We start from the raw sequence: 23572 nt of genomic DNA, 5'->3' as shown, positions 1-23572 counted from the left end.
GGTCAGAAGGACATGTCCTCCGGTTCTGGAGGACATCACTGACGCCATTATGTCCAAACGCGCCGTACACTCGGTACCATCCGATGGAGCCGCACTGGTGGATCAGAGTCCAGCTGATGACACATCTGCCGGCCGCCATGTCCGACTTCCTGTACTTCTAGAAGCTAGACTTTAAACATTCACTGATCAAGCCTTAAAGGGAAGAGGGGACACATGTTGATGTAGAAGAGACATGAGGAAGGGGACTTTGCACAATAGGTGACCTTTAACAAGACTTATAACTTTATGTATCAAAGTATACGCTCTATCAAATGAGATCCAAATTAAACAGATTTGTCAACAAGTCGTGTTTCGCTCACTTTTGTCGCCATATTCAGACGTTAAATACATGTGTCAGGCTTCAGGGAAATGTTGAACGGTCTGAAAATAACTGGCTAAAAATGTCAGAAAAACGTTAAAGGGCCTTTTTCTCATAATTGTGTCTCAACAGTATCATGTTATGTGAAATACTTCTTTTTCCCACAGTGTATAGAACTCAACATGGGGTCAAAGTGACTGATTTCGATAGCGCAGGTACATACAGTATACTATAAGTGGTACACTTGTAATCATGTAGTACTACTTTAAAAACAAGATTGTTTGTTCCCCACATATATTCACACTTTGTAATGTTTTTGCTTTTTTCTCTGAAATGGGGGAGTGAAGCTGAAGGCGCTGTTGTGTTTTGGGGTCAGATACTGTAAGACGGTGGGGTGGGGGGGGGGGGGTGGGGGGGGGGGGGGGGGGCCTTGGCTCGAATCAGCCCAAAGTTACATAACAACACAGGCCTGCTTTGTCTCAAATAGGCCTGAGATCCTGGGACAGAAAGGGGGATTTATGAGATTAATGGGCAACGTTTATCATAATGAAAAAGTCTGAGCCTCCAATGTGAATGATGATGATGAAGAGGATTTTATCTTGAAATGGTGTCATGGTCTTCTAAAGAGTGATTTGGAATAGGGGACTAACATGATGGGTAAAAGTTTTTTTTTTTAAATTGGCCTGGGTGGTGTTGGGAGGTGTAATGACACACGTGGCCACCAGATGGCGCACATGCAACGCACAAAACCACAGCTGTGAAAAGTCCCTGTTTAAACTGCAATATTATCACATCATAGCGACGGGAACAAAGGAAACCCACGCAGTGTTCAGAAAGTTCGACTAGTTTGCACAACAATTTTAGTTTGTATCCAATAAACACACCTTTAGGAAAGAAGGGAAGTTAAAGTACCGACATTTGACACTTTCGGGGCCCTATTCTGCTCGTTTTCAGATTCACATGTTTGTTTTTGCCCCTGATGTGACATGTTATCACTTGAGCCTCAGCAGACCATTTACATACACTTATAAAAACACACTACATTTAAGGAAAAAGCAGAATAGGGCCCCTTTAAGGAAAAGTGGATATACCAACATTTAACAACAGATCAAAACAAGACATCATTTTTATGCCGTTTATTACGTCTTTCGAACACTCTAATAAACTCTTCTAAATTATTACACCTGAAGACGATCTCCCCCCCCCCCCCCCCGCCATAAAAACAGTATTAAGAGGCATGACATTAAATTTCACAGCACTGCCTTTATCATTCCACAGCATGGATCTGTTTTGGCTTCACTCTCTCATACAGGGAAAAAAAAAAAAGCTTTGTGGGACAGAGAACACCAAGAAAGCAGCACACGAAGCACCGACAGTTTCAAATACACGGCTCGATTGTTCTGGATATCATCGAGAAATCAGTCAAGATTATCTCAGGCTTGGTTAGCAGACAAGAAATACGTTTCCAGCTGCTCCGTAGTGTCTTGATTTGATCAACGATAGTATCCGTGACAACTGACCTCTGTCTTCACAAGCAAAACCATTTCTGTACAGCTACAAGGCTCTGCTCATGCGGCCTCCATTGGTGTAAAATGAAAAGTAAAATCCCAATGTGTAACAATAGCAAGGAGATACTGCGGCTCTGTATTCGAATACATCGAGGATTTTCTTTGTACATATTTAAGTGGCTAAAAGTGAATGTCTTATATGAAACGCATACAGACTATTTCCTTGGAAACATGGAGGACGCCGGGACATGAGATTCAGGTCGCACATATGTACATGTAGGCGTTTAAGAAGTTATACTTGATGAGATCAGCAAAGGTAAGGTCACTTGAAACTACACACACCAAATGGGCATTTTATGCGTGACAAAAAGACACGTCGTTAGGAGGAAACGCCCCTTCTCGATAAGGATGGCGCCCCCCCAACACACCGCAGACTGACGCACATGCAAAGCTTTAACCAAATAACACGACAAGAAGTGGGAGGAAAAGATACAAATAATAAGATGTTAACCTTTGGTTGACAGAAAGCTGGGAAGGCACATTCAAATCTCCTAAATCCTTCAAACTGTCGCGTTGGCGGTTGCTGCGAAATGTTGCAGATGCTTTCAATCTGAGGGAGGGGATTTCACAAATGATAGCGTTCGGTTAACACGAAGTATCAGAGCGGGGAAAGCAAGACATTAGAGACAAACAACTGGGCTTCTGTAACCAAAATACTGCTCTGCAAAACAGAAGGAGGCAAAACAACCAAAACATCATGACTTTTTTTACAGATTTTGGACCCAAAATAAACAATTCTTCATCGCGTCGAACAAGAGCTCGTTCGAGTCCAGACGGGAGCTTTTTTTAAATTCCTGGAATGTTGTTTTCGTCCCGCTTAATGCGAACTTAAACCCACTGCAGGTGCATAATTAGAACTCGCCGTGAATCAAAGTGAAAGGTAATGGTTTGCAGCGTCCATCTCGTACGGCTCCAAAACAGAGAGAAAGCGCCGCTCGAGCTTCACCCCCGCGTGTCGTGTTCTTTGTGGCATGACTGACTTTCTCATGCTTGGATTAATTAGAAGTTACAAACCCCTCCAACATGTTTTATCCTCAAACTATGACACATCAGCTTTGGCCTCAGTTCGCTTCCCCGCCCGTCAGCGCCTGGGAATCTCTAATCCAGACCCTCCGTGGAAACACACTCTCCCAGGTCGCTGCTTTTCTTTTTTTTAGGGTCTATTTTTCCACTGCTCCTCTATGATATCCCTCCTCCTCCATCTCTCTCCGAGCTCGGCTCCAACAGCTGGAGAACTCATCGCCCCGAGCATCATCATCTGCTAGCTGCCCCTCGACATTCAAACAAATACTTGGTCCATTTTCACTCCACGACTCACTGTGAATACAAACCAGGGGCTGGGTTTGAAACGAGCTGGATCCCCCCCCCCCCCCCCCGAATAATCTACCAGCTGTGAAGACACGGAAATGTTGAGTACCCCAACGTTTTGCGTTATCGTATGGGTCCCCAGCACATGGAAACTACCGGATGCTGGGGAATTTGCACAAATAGCATACGTTGCATTAAATAGCACATGCAGACAATAGGTAAACAATGGCTTTTGCCGATTTGGACAATTTGTTTTTTAAGGTTATTGAGGATGTTGAAACATTTCTGACATGTTTAGGATTGAAAAAAATGGCAGTTTTGAGTCCCCTAAAACTTTAAAATCGACTCAAAATTCACACAGAGTTCAAAACATGGCAACGTTCTGGTTAGAACGGCCATTGTTGATTTTCCAACATCCTCCAAAACCACTGGAAATGGTTCAAATCGACCAAGTCATTTTAAAACTGCTAATTGTACAAATTGCAAGGTAGCATCGGCAGTTTCTATGTCCTGGGGCCCCGTACCAAACATCTCCACGTTCACAACGGGACTCTCTGATCTGCACACAGCTAGGAGACTTCTTAAGACATTTTGAAATGAAATGCCCAGATAACCATCAAGCATCTCCTTCACCTCCTGAAACCCTCAGAGGAGGAGGAGGAGGGGGAGGAAGAGGAAGAGGAAGAGGGGGAGGGCGTCTCCTCTCCCAGCTTGATGTATATTCGTTGCGACCGCACTAACTCGACCCCTGGGTGAACCCCTAACTCCTCCAGTGATCACTAATTCAGGAGCGGTGACATCATCCTTCGCTCGATCCCCCCCGCCCTCAACATGTGCACAGACACGTCCCCTTTGGCAACTTTACAGGACGCATCAGCTGTCCCTCACACTCCATGTGCACTCTTCCGTGACCTCTATGGACACACTGTTTTCGGAGATAACAGAGCGGGGGTGAGGACACTTTTCTGTTTGCATGCACCATGCAGCGTCACCCCCCCCCACACACACACACACACACTGCGATGCCTCGGCTTTCACATGATATGGATACAGCAATATGTGAGACACGCAAAGACAACTAGTTTGCACGAGAAGAGCAGATCTGTGACTCGCCGCCGCCGCCGCCCAACAGGTATCAATAAATATATTTTGGTCACTTTTTTTTGTATTCATGATTAGCAGAAGTCGTGGATTAGTGTGTCCACAATCATAAAAGAACGAATAAAGACAGACGACACAAAAAGGAGCTCTGCCGGATAGTTTGCTTAAAAAATACGGGTCGGGTGGATGTGTGTTGGATAGTTAAAAAAAAAAAAAATCACATTTAAAAAAAAAAAAGAAAACTGTTAAAAGATTATATATTATCAACAAAAACAAAACAAAAGAAACTAAATGCAACTCTAATAGATATCAAGGTGGAAATACATGGCATTGCCTATGACCTAACACATCTGGATAATTTAAAATAGGCGACCAAGAGGTCTGTAGTCAACTCTCAGGAGTCCATATCGTCTCTTTGTCTCCCCCTTTTCCTCCGTGTCTCTCCCATGCTCTTCCCATACCTCCTCTTGGAATGCTCACAAATCGGGCATTGCAGTCCTGACGATGTGTCGAGTCCTCAGGCTTGGAGTTGACATGTTAGTGTGCCGTAGGATATCTGTGTATATATGGATGCAGTTAATGTAAAATGTGTGTGTTCCTGTGTGTGAGAGGGATCAGGAGGCGGCCAGGGCCTTGATCAGGTACAGTTTGTCTCCCTGCTCGCTGGTGAAGATGGGAGCCTTTTTGTAGTGTTCCACAAGCTCCTCCATGGAGTTGAACTTGCGCTGTCCGATGCAGTAAAGGGTTTCCTTCAGCTGCACCTTGAAATGCTTGTTCTTGCTCTGCGCCTTCAGGGAGATGGAGAAGTCGTTTGGCTGCGGAAAGAAAGAGAAATGCGACGTTACATAATCAGACGGACAGAGTCCTACCTCCTGAGGACAGTGGCACAACTGCTCGTAGCATCTACTGCTGCAGTCGCCTTGCAAGGGTTTGGACAATAGGCATAAGAACATGACCTTTTATTTGTTTATTGAGATGTAAAAGCTAAGAGAGATGTGGAACGTAGCAAATAGGGCTGTACCCGAATATCCGAATATTCGTTCGTTGGAGTACTATTCGGGTTTCAATTTCGAATATTCGTTTTGTTTGTTTTTCAAATTGAATTTATTGAAATCTCCAATATCAACGTAAGAGCTTGTGCCTCTTCGGGGGGTGCCAACACTTAACCGTTATCGTTTACTTTCTCCGTCTTTATATGTAGATATGACTTTTCTCCGCGACGTTGTTTCCATAGCAACAACAACTTCCTGTCAACAGCGCTACCTCTCCTTCAAAATAAAAGCATGTCCATACATAGGAGACACATACAACTGCATCGAAAGTAACAAACAAAATGCCGTATCCTTTTCAATTTCAAAGAACACACATTGGGATACATTAACAAAAAACTATAAAACAACAATACTGTAGAATAACAAAATTAAATACACGTGTTGAAGCGGTTCGCTGCTGATTACTACGCCTCCCCCCTCGCGGGCCGAATATTCGCTGCTGATTATTACCGAATATCCGGAGCCCGAAAAATGGTATTCGGGACAGCCCTAGAACGCAGTGCAGATATATCGGATGGATGTGGGAGGGAGAGAGACCGGCTTTAAAGTGCTCAAATATCGCCCTACACTTTTTGGACTGACAACAAACACCTTATCCACATTATTGAAAACGTTCATCAATCAAAATCATAGTATCCAGGGCCCTCGCTGCTGTAACCTTCGGAGGCAAGGCAAGTTTATTTATATAGCACCTTTCAACACAAGGCAATTCAAAGCGCTTTACAGAAATGAAAGACATGAAGAAACATGTTGTAACGTTCCACGATAGGAGTCGGAAACAGGCCTCAAGTTATTAGGTTTAATAACCCCTTTGATAGCATACAGGTTCATAGGTCACAGCTTCAACATCACTCAGTACTCCACTCCATAACTCACACACACACACAGCAGGGTCAACGTCACCACTCTCCAGCCCGCCGCTCTGTGATTGGCAGAGAGACGGGGGATGCTTGAGTGACCCACACAGCACCCTATACCGGGTCGCTACAATATCATGAAATGACATTTAAAAACACTCATTTAAAAGCAAAGAGACATGAATAAAAGTGACAGTGCCGTGTGAGATACGCACATCTGTAATGTTTAGCTCTGACTCTCAATCACTGCTCACTTTTTAGCAGACAAAGTGACCGCACTTTCTTTCTACTTTCTAAATAAAAACTATGACGAAATGTATATTTAGTTTTCGTTGACGAGACTAAGGTGTTAATGGTGGACTATCGGATATTCAAAATGCAGGGTATTTTCCCCCAAGTGTCCGTCTCGTCTGTCAAAATGCATCTCACGTTTCTAACTTGCAATATCATTATTTCCGCTCTCTGCACTCCAGAAGAGCGATCTCCCTGTGTCTCTCTGTGTGCGGGGGGCGGGGCCTAACTATCTCTCTCTCTCTCTCTGTGTGTGGGGGGCGGGGCCTAACTATCTCTCTCTCTGTCTGTGTGGGGGGCGGGGCCTAACTATCTCTCCCTGTGTCTCTCTGTGTGCGGGGGGCGGGGCCTAACTATCTCTCTCTGTGTGGGGAGCGGGGCCTAACTATCTCTCTCTGTCTGTGTGGGGGGCGGGGCCTAACTATCTCTCCCTGTGTCTCTGTGTGCGGGGGGCGGGGCCTAACTATCTCTCTCTCTGTCTGTCTGTCTGTGTGTGGGGGGCGGGGCCTAACAGACACGCTGCAGCGGTGCGCACACAGATTTTTAAGAGTAGTAGTACCGTTAAAAACCTTAACGATACCCATCCCTAGATATTACACAAGTAAAGTGTTAAGAGAGTGAAATGTTGCTTTAGGAATTCCAACTCTTGATGCGGTCACATTGATTCCAATTTCAGATACCTGTGTTTGTAACTGAATTAGTTTAAAGACAGAAAACATTTTGACTAAAACTATGAAGGACAAAAAGGACTAAAATGTGACTAAAACTAATAATCATTTTCGTCTAAAGACTAAATAAAAAATAGCTGCCAAAATGAACACTGCTACTGACCGATGACTCGCTGTCCCGGATGAGGAAGTCCCCCTCGACGCCCCTCTGGTTGAGCGCGACCTCCGCCTGGTGGCGCGTCACCTTCCCGTAGTACCACTCCTTCCCCGCGAAGCGCCCCACGGTGGAGGGCGTGATGTAGTCGCAGTCGGGCGTGGGCGGCCCCGCGGGTCCCGCTCCGGGTTTAAACGAACCGGAGTCCAGCACCGTGACGTAGTTTTTAGGCACCAAGCCCAGCTGTCCGTCCGCTTTGCGACACTTCCACCACTCGGGGTCGTTCTCCGGCTTCTCCACCACCTCCATCACCTCGCCCTTCTCAAAGTTCAGCTCCTCGTCGTTCCCGGAGCCGAAGGGGTAGAGCGCCTGGACCGTGTGCAGCACGCGGTTCCCGTTGGCCGTGCTGTTCACCACGGCCGCCAGCTTCTCCGTCAGCGATCCGGCGGGGTCTCCCAGCCCGCCCCCCGCCGTGCCGTCCATGTCCTCCGTCACGTAGTTGGAGGGGAACCACCCGGAGCGCCCGCTGTAGCTGCCGCGCCACCATCCGTCGCTGCACTTCTCCATCACCACCACCCGCGTGCCCTTCACCAGAGACAGCTCGTCCTCGCGCTCCGCCGTGTAGCTGAACTTCACCAGCGCAGGCAGGTTGAGGTCGTACAGGCGCTCGCCGTTATCGTACCCGTCTGCGTCCGCGTTGGAGGCCGTGTCCCTCATCCCGCCCTTCCTGCTCTTCACCTTCCCAATCCCTAGAAGGAGGAGAGAAATGAAAGTGGAAGAGTTTAGAAAACATCATAGGTCTGTAAACATTACTTATAGTGAAAACCACCCTTGAATGATGGGATGGTAGACTAAAAGCTTTAGGAATCCAAACTATAACATATAAGAAGTACCCTGTATCAAGATTGATGCAAAACAAGTGAAGTTTGACCTTTTTATAGAGATTTAGAAGAAAAAACCCACTTCTGGGATCATTTGGGTGCATTTTCCATATCTCTGGAACCCCCTCGGTCGATTTTGATGATTGACACCTCTGTTTAACCGCTAGAGCCAATAGAATCGAGGGGAAGTTCCTAAAATCCAACATTACCCATTGGTGAATGAGTGATGCCAGAATGCCCCGGAACAGGAAGCTGTCATACACTCTAGTAGCTATCGTAGCAGCTAATATGAAAACTCCGTTATTGACATAAAAATTGAATTATGGATTATCAGGAATCATCTCAAAGTGACAGACACATTGGATTAACCTATGGATTAACCTTCAGCTGCGTGTTTATCGTTTTGATGCCATTGAACACAACCTTTGATCAGAAACAGCAACGGTAAGACTTTGGTCCCGTAAAGCTAATTGTTGTTGTCGTTTCGCCGCGAGTTCTGATCGCTCAGTGATGATACTTATATGTCTGGAATCCGTGGAATCTCAGCTTGCTAATCCATATCTTGTTTGTGCAGATCCGATAAGTAATAAGGGTATTTTACCTTGAGTTCTGTGCCAAGTGTGTTAGCATTTTTTCACTCGGGGCTAATTCAGAGCCTTTGTTATTACCTTTATGTTTCGTTTTGCTAACAATTGTTAATATTGTCTGAAAGCTGAGTTTCTTCCCGTTAAGTGGGTATGACGCATTCATAGGTTGTTAAAGGTCCCGTGTCATGGCCATTTCCACTGATCATAATTCCATTGTTGAGGTCGACTAAAATAGATTTATACTGTGCAATGTTCCAAACTCACATTGGTTTCTCACAACATCTCTGTAAAGTATGTGTATTCACTCTCTCCACTAAACGGCTCGCTGCAGCTCTTGCCCCCCACCCCCCCCCCCCTCCGATTGGTCGAGACCAGTCGGGACGTTGTGAATCGCGCTGAGCTCCGTGGAGGTGTTGTTTCCTTGTTTAGCGATACACAGCGAAACACAGCCAAACTCACCCTGAGCACACACAAAGTCACAGCCGAAGTAAAAACAATAAGTGTGGCTTGATACTGAGTAAGAAAAAGGTTGATAAACGCTGTGAGAATGCGTCTGCAGAGAGAATGTCGCCGCGATCCCAACTGTCTGTTATGAGCCTGCAGCCAGGGAGGAGAGATCAGCAGAGCTGCCTGCACTGAGTGTGTGAGGAAGTCCGTGGATTGGTCAATTTGGACCAATCAGCGGGGGCTTAACGTAACGGCTCCGCGGATTGGTCCATTTCGTTCCGGGTACGACATGACATCATGATGTACCCGGAAGAATCAAATGGACAGTGACGTGTCTCCAACGAGGCGTTTTGGGGAGGTATTTTCTGTGTTAGAGTTTTACTCGCTACAGGGTGCACTTTGAGGGTTTTGACTCTGCAGACCGTTTACATGCATACAAACCTTCATAACACAAGGGGACGGGCGATAACCGGAAGAGCATGACATGTCACCTTTAAATGTTAAGAAGCCCTCAGACCCTGCTTCTTGCTAGATGTTGCCCCCAGAAATATTTACATGAAACATAGATATACTAAAAAACGTCTAAAATGACAAAATAATCTGAATAATAAAATAACTGCAGTATTGTTATGAAAGTGGAAGCTGTGCAGATACTAAAGGAGGTATTTTTATAAACAAATGTGCAAAATATTCAGAGGGTTGTGCAGGACTGACCGTACTCTTCGATACTCTTAAAGTCATAATTTCCTAGAAAGCAGCCCTCTAATACACAGTTTAAACTCCTCCACTGATGTGGGACGAGTCTCACACACGGTTTAAATAAAAGAAAGCTCTGAAAATTGAAGGGAGGAATAAAAAGCTCCCAGACCAGGCGGCGATAATAAGCATTAAGGGCTGTGCTGAAGTACAGGGAGGGTGGGTAAGCAGGGCTGAAATCATTCCTTGTCCATATTTACAGTGGCCTAACCCCCCCACACTCCAGACCCAGAAACATTCTTGGGGATTAGTCGGAGATGCTGAGGAAACAAAATAAAGTGGTGTGGGCTACAAAAGAAATATCCAGAGTGTACATGTACAAATGTAGTTTATCCAAGTACTGCTTCCTGACATTTAAAGGTGGGGTCGGTCATTTCGGAGAAACCAGCTCGAGTGCGCTGGAATTTGAAAATACGCAGCCGGACAAAATGTACCACTTCCTCACAGAGCCCCTCCTCCAACACACAGGAACGCACACATGACCAATGAGGGCCCAGATGGAAGGCTGACAGGCAGGTAGGCCATCCAGTTACTTTAGCCGGCTCAGCTGATTGGTCGTGCTTTTTACAGCGCCACGGCTTCCACAGATGATGTATTATGGATTTTTTGTCAAAGCACTTTCAGATATTCATTGCTATCTGGATGTTAAGAGCATTCCATGGAATATAACAACATATCGTATCTCGAGCCGGTTTCTCAGACTTACCCACCCCACCTTTAAGTGAACTCTTGAACTCGAAGTCACATTTCATTGCTGCTAATCACATCGTGCTAATCACCCTTACACCTGCGGCCATTCTCTTCACAGCAGCTGGATACAACTATCTGTCCCACAATGCTCTGCTTCCTCCCTCTTGCTTCCAAACAAATCCAATGCCTCTTAACCTCATCACGCTCCGAGCCGATTCAAACTGTGGCCGAGTGGAAACAAGATTTTCCTTTTGGGTTTGCGGGGGAAATGTCACGCAGGGACTGGGGGAATTCGATCGGTCAACTCATTGGCAGCTCTTTAGCTAACAGAAGGGGGGATTACCGAGCCCTTTCGCCTGGTCCTGGAGGCTTTGGCAGAGCCGTGTCAAGAATGTCCACTTGGCAGCATGCTAACAGTTGTCTGAAACACACGAGGACAGCAGTGGAGACGTCACAGCTTCACGGCTTGATCTGCATTTGCATTACTTGTGTAAACAACCATCCACCACGTCGTTAGTTCTTGCAAAGCTTACATAAAGTAACTGTTATCGTCACAGCAGACATTGATACCAGACGCAGTGAGCAAAGCAGTGACTCTTTCTGATTACGTTGGCACGGCGATTGCTTACATAATCAAAAGTCAAAGGTGTGCAATTATATAGGAAAACAGGGTGTTGTCACCAGCGAGGGACATGACTAATTTGTCACAACGCCACCACAGATACAGCAGTCCTGGAACATGCCGGTGACTCGAGGACAGCAGACACATGTCATGGTAGTGCTGAGAGTCCAACGTCAAATTGCTTCCAGGTAGACCCTGTTATTAGTCACACCACTGCAGATAACTACAGCCTGCAGACAGGGTGTTAGGAGACGTCTGTAGAGGTGGAGGTGCCGTCGACTCAGGCCTCCATGCAATATCAAAAGGGAGCACCACAAAAGAGAAATACAAAACTAAAGTATATTTATACTTTGCACATTCATAAAATAGGTAAACTGGATATGTTGACCCATGCCTCGTCCACACCGCCTGAAACAACTCAATTGGAGTCTTTTGTTTACTTTTCTGAACATGGTGACATCCCTATGTAAGAGTCTTGCTTCTATCGAGTGCCGCGTCCTAAAACCCGGACGTAAGATAGCATTTTACCACGTCCGGTTCCTTCGACAAAAATGCAATGAGATTTCTCCAAAGGGTTTTGGAAGATATCTGGAAATCAGGTCTGTGGTTGAGACAAAGTCAAGAGACGGATCACGTTTTGTTCTACGACATTAAATCCATCAGCAGTGACGCCGCTGGTGATTTCTGAAGAGTTGACGTGTCTGAAAAGCGACGGTTCAACTCGTTCCATTTACAATCTGTACGGTTGAATATGGATCTGAAGTCGGCGTGACGTTGAAGCAGCGACCCGGCTGTAGTTCCTTTATAGCATAGCGTTAGCATTTTGCTTCTGGCGACTAGATTTATGATTAGAAAATGATAAAAGTAGGGTAGACATGTGGAGATTATCCGGCTGAACAAAAACGTGATCCGTTTGTTAAATGTTTGTCAACCACAGACCTGATTTCCAGCTATTTTCAAAAACCCTATGGAGAGATTGCATTGCGTTTCAGTTGAAGGAGTTTACTTCCTGGTTTTAGGACGCGCACTGTGGCACTCTATTGGCTAGCGCTCCAACACATTGTACGTGATAGGCTAAGGGGCGGGACATCTCTAAGAGGTTGACTAATCACAACAGAGCCGACCAGCTAACCAATCAGAGCAGACTGGGCTCTGGTTTCAGACAGAGGGTGAAAAGAGGTTTTGCAGCAACAACAAAAAATAGGACATTTGAGGAAACTATTTTCTGAGAGCGAACAACTAATCAAAGAAATAACTGACCACGAAAAAAGTCCCATCCAGCTAAAGCAGCAAAGTGAGGAGTTGAGGAAGAATAACATGTCCGTGCATGTGCAAGCCCCAGGACGTTTAGTGCACAGTTGGAAATGACCTAGTTAGCTGGAAACAAGGGTTAAAGGTCAAACCTGCATAAATAAATAATATTTCAGCTCCAGCAGAGTCGACTCGAAGCTTACATTTTGTTATCTCTCTGAACAGCTCTTATCAGGATGTCAGTGATTTCACGTGTTGCTTCCTGCTACACGCACACAAGCACTTTGCATTAGAAAAGCACAAAGCCCAGACCCACAGCATTTCACTAGATGCTCCATCTAAGCCGAGGCAATGAAGGGCAGTTGGGATTTGCCTTTAGTGATGAGAGGAGATAAGGTGTTACTGAGGGCATCTGCTGTACTGACACCGTGGGTTAACTGATGAGAATGTAATGCCGATGCTGCAAAGAATAACTGGGAGTCTGTGCTTCATTTTTACGATGTATCAGAGGGTCTTATCTTACCACACTAAGAGCAAAGCTTCAATGGTGGACACAGCTGCCTTCTGATCTTCTGCCATGTTTTTATGCCAGGTTCAATGGAGCTGACACTAGGGGACAACATTAGGACCGTCAAATATTTTCCCTTCAGTAAAACAAGTACAGAGGGCCTTCTGGTACGATGCAAAGAGTACTAAGCATTAACTGCCATAACTTCTTCCTTTTATCCTTTATATTGATACAAAGAACCAGCTGATATTAGTGTTACCTTAGGCCAACCCAAACCCAGACCCTGGGTTTAAAGTTACGCAATGACTGGGCAATTTGAGGTCAAGCTCTTCAGACAGCTGTTGTGACGGACTGTTTGTTATCAGGACGCGGGACATCTTTAAAGGGGACCCATCATGAAAAATGGACTTTTGTACGTCTTTTATACGTGAATATGTGTCCCCGGTGTGTCGGGGAACTCAACCCTCTCTTTTCCACCGAACCCAAATCTCTAAAAACGGGGCTGCAACGGATCTGATACAGATTTGAAAATAGTCTGACGTCAGTGACGAGGAGCTCCGCCTATATGGCCAACTCTCCAGTCTCCACCAATCAGGGGAATGAGAGGTTGCCGTGGCATGGCAACAGCATGGCAACAGCATGGTAACAGCATGGCAACAGCATGGTAACAGCATGGTAACAGCATGGCAACAGCATGGCGCTCACTCGGCCCCCTCCTTTGCAGGGGGCGTGGTCAGCTGCAGCGCTTGCAAAGACAGGGTTGGAGGAGAGCAAAATGAGGCATGGCTAAAATGCATGATCCGTTTGGTATTTTGAAAAAGAAAACGTGTAAATAAACCTTATATAGGTATGGCCCTACAATATATTATTCAAATATAGCATCTCCTTTAAGTATGGGAGAGCAGCCGGCCACATTACTGTCCAGACCTGCCAAGTATAATTGATTCAAAGTGAAAGTAGGCCTTCACAGTAGATATGGAACAATCGATTGGCCACCAGTTACCGGATGATGCGTTTCATTTGACCGATGTTTCCCCAGACAAACTATTCACATGATGCTGAGAAAACAAAGAAAGACTGGTGTGGGCTGGAGACAGATATCCCTGGTGCTTCAACATGAACGTGAACATGCAATGGAATATCTATTTTAAAAGAAAGAAAAACATGTTTGCTGTCGATTCAAGTTTCTACGGATAAAGAAAATCTTCAGAATTCAAGCCTCGATTTCTCCACCTGAACAAACTGCGTGAACTTGGCATGTCTTTACACAGATGTTGCAGCTTCCCTGAATCTTATCTGCTGCTACCTGGGAAATGTCTCCGACACAGATAAGACGTTTCCAGGACTTTGCGCCGAGTCGACGTCAGATGCTTTTTCCTGTGCATTTCTCGAGGGGAGGATGCGGAGGAAGGAAGTGGTGCTGCGTGAGATGGCAGTACATCACAGCAAACAATGACAACATTTATGTTAAACCACTCTGAAAACTTCACTTTTTGTTTACAGATGAGGTGCCTCGGCGGGAGGAGAAGAAAGTGCCGGGAGGGGGGGGGGGGTTGGCAACCACTGACGGACAGGAAGTAGTTTTGTTTTTTGACTCTGGCCTCCCTACGCTGGCTGGCTGTCCATTGTCTGCCGGAGCCCTTTCGACCTCTCGGCTTCCCTCCTTTTCAGGGCTCTTCCTCTGTGGACGACAACACCCCGCGTCAGGCTGTCTGACAGCGGCTGAACATCCCTGCACTTGAACACACCACGACCGCTGGGACACAGCTGCTGAAAGGAAACCTTAAAAAGGTCCCTTATTATACTGTGTTTCATCAATATATCCCAGGTCTCAGATATATACCGAGCCTGTCTTTGATTGGCTGAAACACCAAACAGATCATTGCAGCATTACCCAGAATCCCCTCTGTTTCAGCCCTGTTTCCAAAGTGCTGATTCTCTGTCTGTTACTTTAGATGAAAATAAGGAGCCCCTCCCCACGCCCCTCTGAGAGAGGTTTGGTTACAAAGAACTCAATGGAGCTCTAGAGGAGATTCAGGTGATAAGGTGGGGGGGGGGGGGGGGGGGTTTTATAGAAATGGATCAAAAAGAGAGAGAATCTTTGTTCCTGAAACTTTCAGAGTCTCTTTCCACAGAGGGGACACATGTTGATGTAGAAGAGACATGAAGAAGAGGGGACACATGTTGATGTAGAAGAGACATGGAGAAGAGGGGACACATGTTGATGTAGAAGAGACATGGAGAAGAGGGGACACATGTTGATGTAGAAGAGATATGAAGAAGAGGGGACACATGTTGATGTAGAAGAGACATGAAGAAGAGGGGACACGTGTTGATGTAGAAGAGACATGAAGAAGAGGGGACACATGTTGATGTAGAAGAGACATGAAGAAGAGGGGACACGTGTTGATGAAGAAGAGACATGAAGAAGAGGGGACACATGTTGATGTAGAAGAGACATGAAGAAGAGGGGACACATGTTGATGTAGAAGAGACATGAAGAAGAGGGGACACATGTTGATGTGGAAGAGACATGGAGAAGAGGGGACACATGTTGATGTGGAAGAGACATGGAGAAGAGGGGACACATGTTGATGTAGAAGAGACATGAAGAAGAGGGGACACATGTTGATGTAGAAGAGACATGGAGAAGAGGGGACACATGTTGATGTAGAAGAGACATGGAGAAGAGGGGACACATGTTGATGTAGACGAGACATGGAGAAGAGGGGACACATGTTGATGTATTAGAGACATGAAGAAGAGGGGACACATGTTGATGTGGAAGAGACATGAAGAAGAGGGGACACATGTTGATGTAGACGAGACATGGAGAAGAGGGGACACATGTTGATGTAGAAGAGACATGGAGAAGAGGGGACACATGTTGATGTATTAGAGACATGGAGAAGAGGGGACACATGTTGATGTATTAGAGACATGAAGAAGAGGGGACACATGTTGATGTAGGAGAGACATGAAGAAGAGGGGACACATGTTGATGTATTAGAGACATGAAGAAGAGGGGACACATGTTGATGTGGAAGAGACATGAAGAAGAGGGGACACATGTTGATGTAGACGAGACATGGAGAAGAGGGGACACATGTTGATGTAGAAGAGACATGGAGAAGAGGGGACACATGTTGATGTATTAGAGACATGGAGAAGAGGGGACACATGTTGATGTATTAGAGACATGAAGAAGAGGGGACACATGTTGATGTAGGAGAGACATGAAGAAGAGGGGACACATGTTGATGTAGAAGAGACATGAAGAAGAGGGGACACATGTTGATGTGGAAGAGACATGGAGAAGAGGGGACACATGTTGATGTAGAAGAGACATGGAGAAGAGGGGACACATGTTGATGTAGAAGAGACATGGAGAAGAGGGGGACACATGTTGATGTAGACGAGACATGGAGAAGAGGGGACACATGTTGATGTAGAAGAGACATGGAGAAGAGGGGACACATGTTGATGTATTAGAGACATGGAGAAGAGGGGACACATGTTGATGTATTAGAGACATGAAGAAGAGGGGACACATGTTGATGTATTAGAGACATGAAGAAGAGGGGACACATGTTGATGTAGGAGAGACATGAAGAAGAGGGGACACATGTTGATGTAGAAGAGACATGAAGAAGAGGGGACACATGTTGATGTGGAAGAGACATGGAGAAGAGGGGACACATGTTGATGTAGAAGAGACATGGAGAAGAGGGGACACATGTTGATGTAGAAGAGACATGGAGAAGAGGGGACACATGTTGATGTAGACGAGACATGGAGAAGAGGGGACACATGTTGATGTAGAAGAGACATGGAGAAGAGGGGACACATGTTGATGTATTAGAGACATGGAGAAGAGGGGACACATGTTGATGTATTAGAGACATGAAGAAGAGGGGACACATGTTGATGTAGGAGAGACATGAAGAAGAGGGGACACATGTTGATGTATTAGAGACATGAAGAAGAGGGGACACATGTTGATGTGGAAGAGACATGGAGAAGAGGGGACACATGTTGATGTGGAAGAGACATGGAGAAGAGGGGACACATGTTGATGTAGAAGAGACATGAAGAAGAGGGGACACATGTTGATGTATTAGAGACATGAAGAAGAGGGGACACATGTTGATGTAGGAGAGACATGAAGAAGAGGGGACACATGTTGATGTATTAGAGACATGAAGAAGAGGGGACACATGTTGATGTGGAAGAGACATGGAGAATGACAGCAATTTAAACTCTGACAACAATGTGTCACTGGACGTGTGTCACCAGACGCGTGACGCCACACCGCAGCCCGCAGCCATACGGTTTAGCACGAGACTCGCACATTAAAGCTAATGACAGCGTGTGCGCAGTCAGAAAGAGCGAGGCAAAGTAACTAAAGGGAATGCGAGGGCATTTTCCCTCACTTGGGGAAGGAGTCTTTGGACACCTTTTAAGACGACAGCTTCAATCAAAGTGGCTGACTGAAAGCTGCACAGGAAACATCCAGAGCTCTTTGAACTTCAGCTGAGAGACTTCAAACACAGCCATGGGTCTCTGTGATGGGAGGGAGGGAGGGAGGGAGGGAGGGATGGAGGGGGGGAGGGATGGAGGCACGGAGCTCCATTTGGCTTTTACTGCTCTGGACAGTGCAGCGTTTTCCGTCAGGGACCAATCAGAACCCTTCCCTGACAGAGAAACAACGTGGTTGCCTTTCTATCTGTGAAAATGTCTTTTAAAAATAATTGTCCAACTTTTTCTTAATATGTTTCCTCACCTCAATGCCAGTGACCCTGATACAAAGGACATTATATCTTACAGACGCCTACACTTTGATATCAAAACAGACACTAACTGATTTTCTGGCTGAAATTCCTGAAAGTGTTTTGGTAACACTTAAAGACTTTGTTATGGAACGCAAAGCAGGGTAGGGGGCTAGTACACCCTCCTGAGGGTCCGGTCGTGGATGTCATGCGAGCAGAACATGGTGAAAATCTAAATTAACAATCGGGACGGAAATGTTCGGATTTCCAAACGGAGGTTCTGAGAATAAATAAAAAAATCAAGAACCGAAATAATTGAACTATTCATATCTTAGACTGCACTGTAACTTTTAATGTTTATTTTATTAGCTTTTCTTTTAACGACTGATTTTAAATGCCATTTTCTTAATGTCTTTCATTTTTTGTTTTTCTTTTAATGTTTCTTTTACTGTTTTTAAATGCCTTTGTCTGACTGTCTTTCATTTTTGTAAAGCACCTTGAATTGCCTGGTGCTATATAAATAAACTTGCCTTGCCTTGGAATCGTCTTTTTAAATTGACGTATAAATCATGTTCTTCTATCTTTCTTGATAGTTTTGTCAATAAAAAGTCACAAAACTGTAGCTGTCACTTCTTCAAATGTCTTAAAATATTCTGAAATCAGTTTACTGTAACATGTGGCAAGAAAAACAACAAACACTGACATTAAAATATGTAGCAAATATTTGCCATTTTGCTTATAAAAGACACCAAAAGAAGAGGGGTGTTTTCACAGTTCTCTGACAATTAGTTTACAACACTTGCTAGTGTTCAACATTTCCAAACCACTGCTCACTTCCTGTTGAGCAAGTCTTAAGTCACGGGAAAACAAAGATGAGTGGACGCCGGCTTAACAAGAGAAAAACATCTTGACGTCGAGGCCACTCTCTTAATTATGATGTCTTTTTGCTTTTTCTGGTGTGGAAGCAGTGACGCGCGGTTACGAGAAGACAATTTGGAAACGAAGCAACGAGGGACAGCGACTGCCAGAATGTCAAACGGACAGACCACCGCTCAATGATTCAACTTCCTTTCTGACTTCTCACTTCCTCTCTCTCTAATGCTCGGGGAGAAATGTGGCTCAAATTAGAGTTTCCGCTCGCTGGGGAGGCTGAGCAACAGGAAAACGAAAGGGAGGGGAAACAGGAGGCTAACGGCTCTCGGTTTACACAAGCAGAAGGTTTGTTAGCTCGTCTCCACGTTCCTCTCGGCCCTTTACACCCTCTGGATTCTTCACAAGCCGCAAGTAGGGCAGGAGGCAGGAGATACCACTCAACAGTTACAAGGTGAGATTACAGCATGGCTGTGCGCCGCGGCCTTTTGAAAAAGCGTGTCAGCTTAGGTTGTAAAGTATCCACGCCGGGCAGTGACATTCCTCTGATAACAGAGCGAGGTGCGGGAGACGGGAGCCCGGTTTCCCATCAATCAGCACAGACCCCCGGTCCCTCGCAGCACAATGCCTACAGTGTTCAACGATAGCACCCCGCCACCGTAGCTCATGACTAGCGGTGGGCTGGAGGAGTGGAGCGACCCTCCCAGAAACAGCCAGCTCGCCCTCAGGGTAGCATACAAGACAACAGACTGTGGCCATGTCTTGAGATATTCCACTTAACATTGTGGATAGGGGGGTCTTCAAGCATGATAATGTAATCCAGGGAGTTGCAGCCCACTCACTGGGACAAATGCTTGGGAAAAGGGAGTAGGATTACTGTGTGTGTGTTTAAAAGAAAGAGACAGAGAAGGATTGCTGAGGCAATTACAGGCTTGGGCTCAGCCGAAGCCTTTTCAAAAAGCATATCCACCCAGTCGCTGCTGCACAGACACGGCCTCAAAGCGCTGCTCAGACAACCCCTCTCTGCCAGCACTGCATGTTCGCACAGACATCTTCCGTCCTGCTCTAATTATGACACATTCCCTCGCTGACCTGACGCTGAAAGTGACGAGAAATCAAAGTGAAAAACCAGAAAGGGAACATGAAAGGAGAAGAAACCTGACAACCGCTCCTGCACAGCAAGACAGAGAGTAGACAGAAGCTCTCAAACTCCACTTAAAAGCTCTCCACATCAAGTAGAAACAACAAACAAGCGGCTTAAAGTTAAAAAAACTCACGAAAGAAATGTTTGAATAGGTTAGCCATGTCCATTTTGGGCTCGCCGTCTCTCCCTGGCTTTTTCCCGGCCCCTGCTCTCTTCCCACTGCAGCTGTAGAGTTATTCCATGTGAACACCCAGAAAGCTGGGCGGATAGCGGAGCAGGGCAGCCCACTCTGTGACCATGTGGTGCGGCTCAGCCAATCAGAGAGCGGGACAGAGAGGCCTCCGGTCTAGCTCTGGAAGGCAGAGTACAGAGGCCTCATGGAAAGGGGAAGACGTGGGAAGGGAGGGGGGTTGGAGCTCAGACTCAGAAAGAAAAGGAGATAAAAGAAAGGGGATATAGGGAAAGGGAAGCAGCCGTTTCATCCACATTAAGCAGCATTTTGAAATGTTTTTGTTGTGATCCGATTAAATCCACTCGGAAACGCTGCAACGGCCGAGTGAGTCAGCGAGTGCTCCGTGTCACGTGACTGCAGTTGTTTGCAGAGACACACTCATGACTTTACAACAAACCCAGGAAACATGAGTGCTCGCAGAAGCACCGCGGACGGACCGGACCCCGACGCATTCTTTCAAACGATGACACCGCCGCTCCACACCCAGCAGCAGGCTTGTTTTTTTATAAAAGAAGGAAAGAAGATAGAAATGTTTCGTCCCACATAACATATGAAAGTCACCGGGCCGGGCTTCTCTTATTGTTCTCAAACCAACCGCCCACACGCCCAGTGAAACCGTCTTGCTTCTACTTATGAAGGGGAAGCATTTACAAGCTTTCTATGATTGCATTAGTGTTTAACGAGGCCCAGTTCTGCATTACGTTTTTATGAGTGTGTGTGTGTGTGTGTGTGTATGCAGCTGTTCACCTGGGGTTATCTGATCAATGGACTTAATAACAGCTGCACACACACACACACACACACACACACACACACACACACACACACACACACACACACACACACACACACACACACACACACACACACACACACACACACACACACACACACACACACACACACACACACACACACACACACACACACACACACACACACACACACACACACACACCACACACACACACACACACACACACACACACACACACACACACACACACACACACACACACACACACACACACACACACACACACACACACACACAACACTGACAGGAAGACACAGTTGACATGTCATACAGATAAGTGTTACAGTCACAAAATGATGACTCACTGCTTGTTCGAAGTCACCAAGAATACCAAGGAAGCAACATTAAGGATAAGCGATACACCGAGGGTCAGTTAAAGATGATTCATGTCACAAAACAACATGTAGCATTATTGTATTAATATTGTAAACATCAAGCAAGTGTGCCCGTGGCTCTGGCTGGTGTACGGACTGCACTGCTCGTGTATTGAGTCGCTGACGCCCTGCAGAGCAGAGCATCCCGGAGAGCAGTCGAGTAAACCCAAGGCTATCTGGGCTGAGAGCTGAAGGCAGAACACAGAGTGCGTATCCCACATGATCGTGAATACCTGTCATCGAGCAGAATTAAGCGAAGACAAATTGTAACCTTGGCTTACATACACTGTCGCATTCACTCCTGGCAGCACGAGGCGCTGAGCAACGAGCACAGGCCAGAACTATTACTGCCGCGTTGACAGAGCCGAAAACACCTGTGCCGTTACAATCCTGGCCATGATGAAGAGACATATGAAGAGAAAGACTGCCCTACCTGCAGCTTCAAATATCAGCTTCAGTAGCGACACCACAGACACCTCGATCCGGCACTAAAGCTTCAGTCTAAATGTGCTGTGTGATAAAAGGTAGCTCAACCAATCAGCCTGCGACCCTCTTCCTGTGGAGGCCGTACATTACACACCACAATGTGGCCGACAACAAGAACCAAAGCAGTGTTCTGAGGCTACAGTATGCAGGTTAACAACGTGGTCTCTGAGAAAAGACGGACCCGATTCTAGAAGTGCAAAAAAGAGGAATCAAAAGAATACATCACTTTCAGATTGAAGTAAGAAAGCATGACTTTACCGAGTGTGTCCTTGAGGTTCTTGACGATGGACGCCTTCCTGGCGCTGTTTTTTCTCTCCACATAGTTGGACGGCACGAAGCCCGTTTTGTTGGTGGCGTTTCGGACCCTCCACCAGGACTTGGAGTCGTCGAGGAGCCAGAGGCGCTCGCTCTTCTTGATGTCCAGCTCCTGGTCCTGCTGGGCCATGTAGTCGAACTTGGCGATGACAATCACCTCGTCCGTCATCTTGCACCCAGTACACTGGAGAAGAAAGATGTGAATGTCAGAATGGCTCGAATCTACACTGAACAAAAATATAAACGCAACACTTGGTAGGGGTAGGGTAATGTTGTGAATCGAGTGGCCCATGGTGGTGGTGGGGTTATGGTATGGGCAGGCGTATGTAATGGACGACGAACACAGGCCACTCGATTCACAACATTACCCTACCCCTACCCCTCACACCAGATACTGCCTGGTTTTCAGACCCCCCCAGACCCCCCCAATAAAGCAAAACTGCACGTTTCAGAGTGGCCTTTTATGGTGGCCAGCCTAAGGCACACCTGTGCAATAATCATGCTGTCTAATCAGCATCTTGATATGCCACACCTGTGAGGTGGGATGGATTATCTCGGCAAAGGAGAAGTGCTCACTATCACACATTCTTTCAGATTTGTGAACAATATTTGAGAGAAATGGTTATTTTGTGTTTATAGAAAATGTTTTAGATCTTTGAGTTCATCTCATAAAAAATGGGAGAAAAAACAAAAGTGTTGCGTTTATATTTTTGTTCAGTGTACATTACTACATTTCACATTAGTACTTTGTGTCTGGAGGAGGAGTAGTGATCGTGAAGTCAAGAATGAAGTTGGCAGAGTTTCGTTTAGAGTAAACCTATACAGGGTTTCCCCAGGAGAGGTGAGGAATGCGTCAACGTGCATTTCAATTACACAAAATGACAAGGAAATGATATTTTATTTAAAACGTATTTAGAACCGACTGGCTTCCTCTCCACCTACCCAGCCTTCACTCTCAGTCTGTGCCGTCTCTCCACGCACAATGATTTGCAAAGAGACGCACCAAAAGTACATTTAGAAACTGTGTTTGAACCTCGCGAGCTGTACCTGTACTGCATCAAAGCTGAGAACTTCAAGGGCTCAGGTACTTCTCTGTCGACCTAGGAGAAGAACAGAGACAAGAGAAATAAGAAATGGATTCTCAAAGATGTCTCAAACTTGAATCTGTGTTAGCCTTTGTTCATGTCGTATTGGTATACGCGTCATATCCAAATAACTAGATATTAATAACAGATATGACTGACTATTCTTCTCAGCGTTCAACACTCACAGCTGCCAGAGAGCCAATCTCTCAGTATCCACATTTACAGAGGGGATGATTATGTGCACCGCATCACAAGTGAGACGACATTGTTTTGCAGTGCTGCTTATCACAAGGACTTTAAAACGATCCCCAGGGCGTTTTAAAATTTCGATTCGAGGGTGCTGCGATGCACGATCAAAACTTGTCGGTGCTCAACAACGAG

The 23572-nt window shown here is 45.9% G+C and overlaps 1 protein-coding gene across 3 annotated transcripts in view; it reads right to left on the bottom strand.

Moving 5' to 3' along the window:
* Positions 1-1195: 1195 nt before the first annotated feature.
* nck1b (NCK adaptor protein 1b) overlaps positions 1196-23572 on the bottom strand; it is a 37813-nt gene continuing 15436 nt past the window's right edge. The window contains exons 2-5 of one of the 3 annotated variants that reach the window (XM_034108396.2): positions 23154-23206; positions 22050-22290; positions 7367-8106; positions 1196-5150 (exon numbers count right to left, since the gene is read on the bottom strand). In XM_034108396.2, coding sequence (XP_033964287.1) covers positions 4950-5150; positions 7367-8106; positions 22050-22275 — 1167 coding nt within the window. In that variant the 5' untranslated portion in view covers positions 22276-22290; positions 23154-23206 and the 3' untranslated portion in view covers positions 1196-4949. Of the gene's footprint in view, positions 5151-7366; positions 8107-20015; positions 20134-22049; positions 22783-23153; positions 23207-23572 lie in introns of those variants that run through there. The other 2 variants (XM_071206883.1, XM_034108398.2) reach the window with 2 other exon arrangements.

This window comes from Pseudochaenichthys georgianus, chromosome 20 (assembly GCF_902827115.2).
Source record: "Pseudochaenichthys georgianus chromosome 20, fPseGeo1.2, whole genome shotgun sequence".
Classification (NCBI taxonomy): domain Eukaryota; kingdom Metazoa; phylum Chordata; class Actinopteri; order Perciformes; family Channichthyidae; genus Pseudochaenichthys; species Pseudochaenichthys georgianus.
The sequence above is the reverse complement of the archived record's forward strand: the minus strand, read 5'-3'. Positions and strand labels throughout refer to the sequence as shown.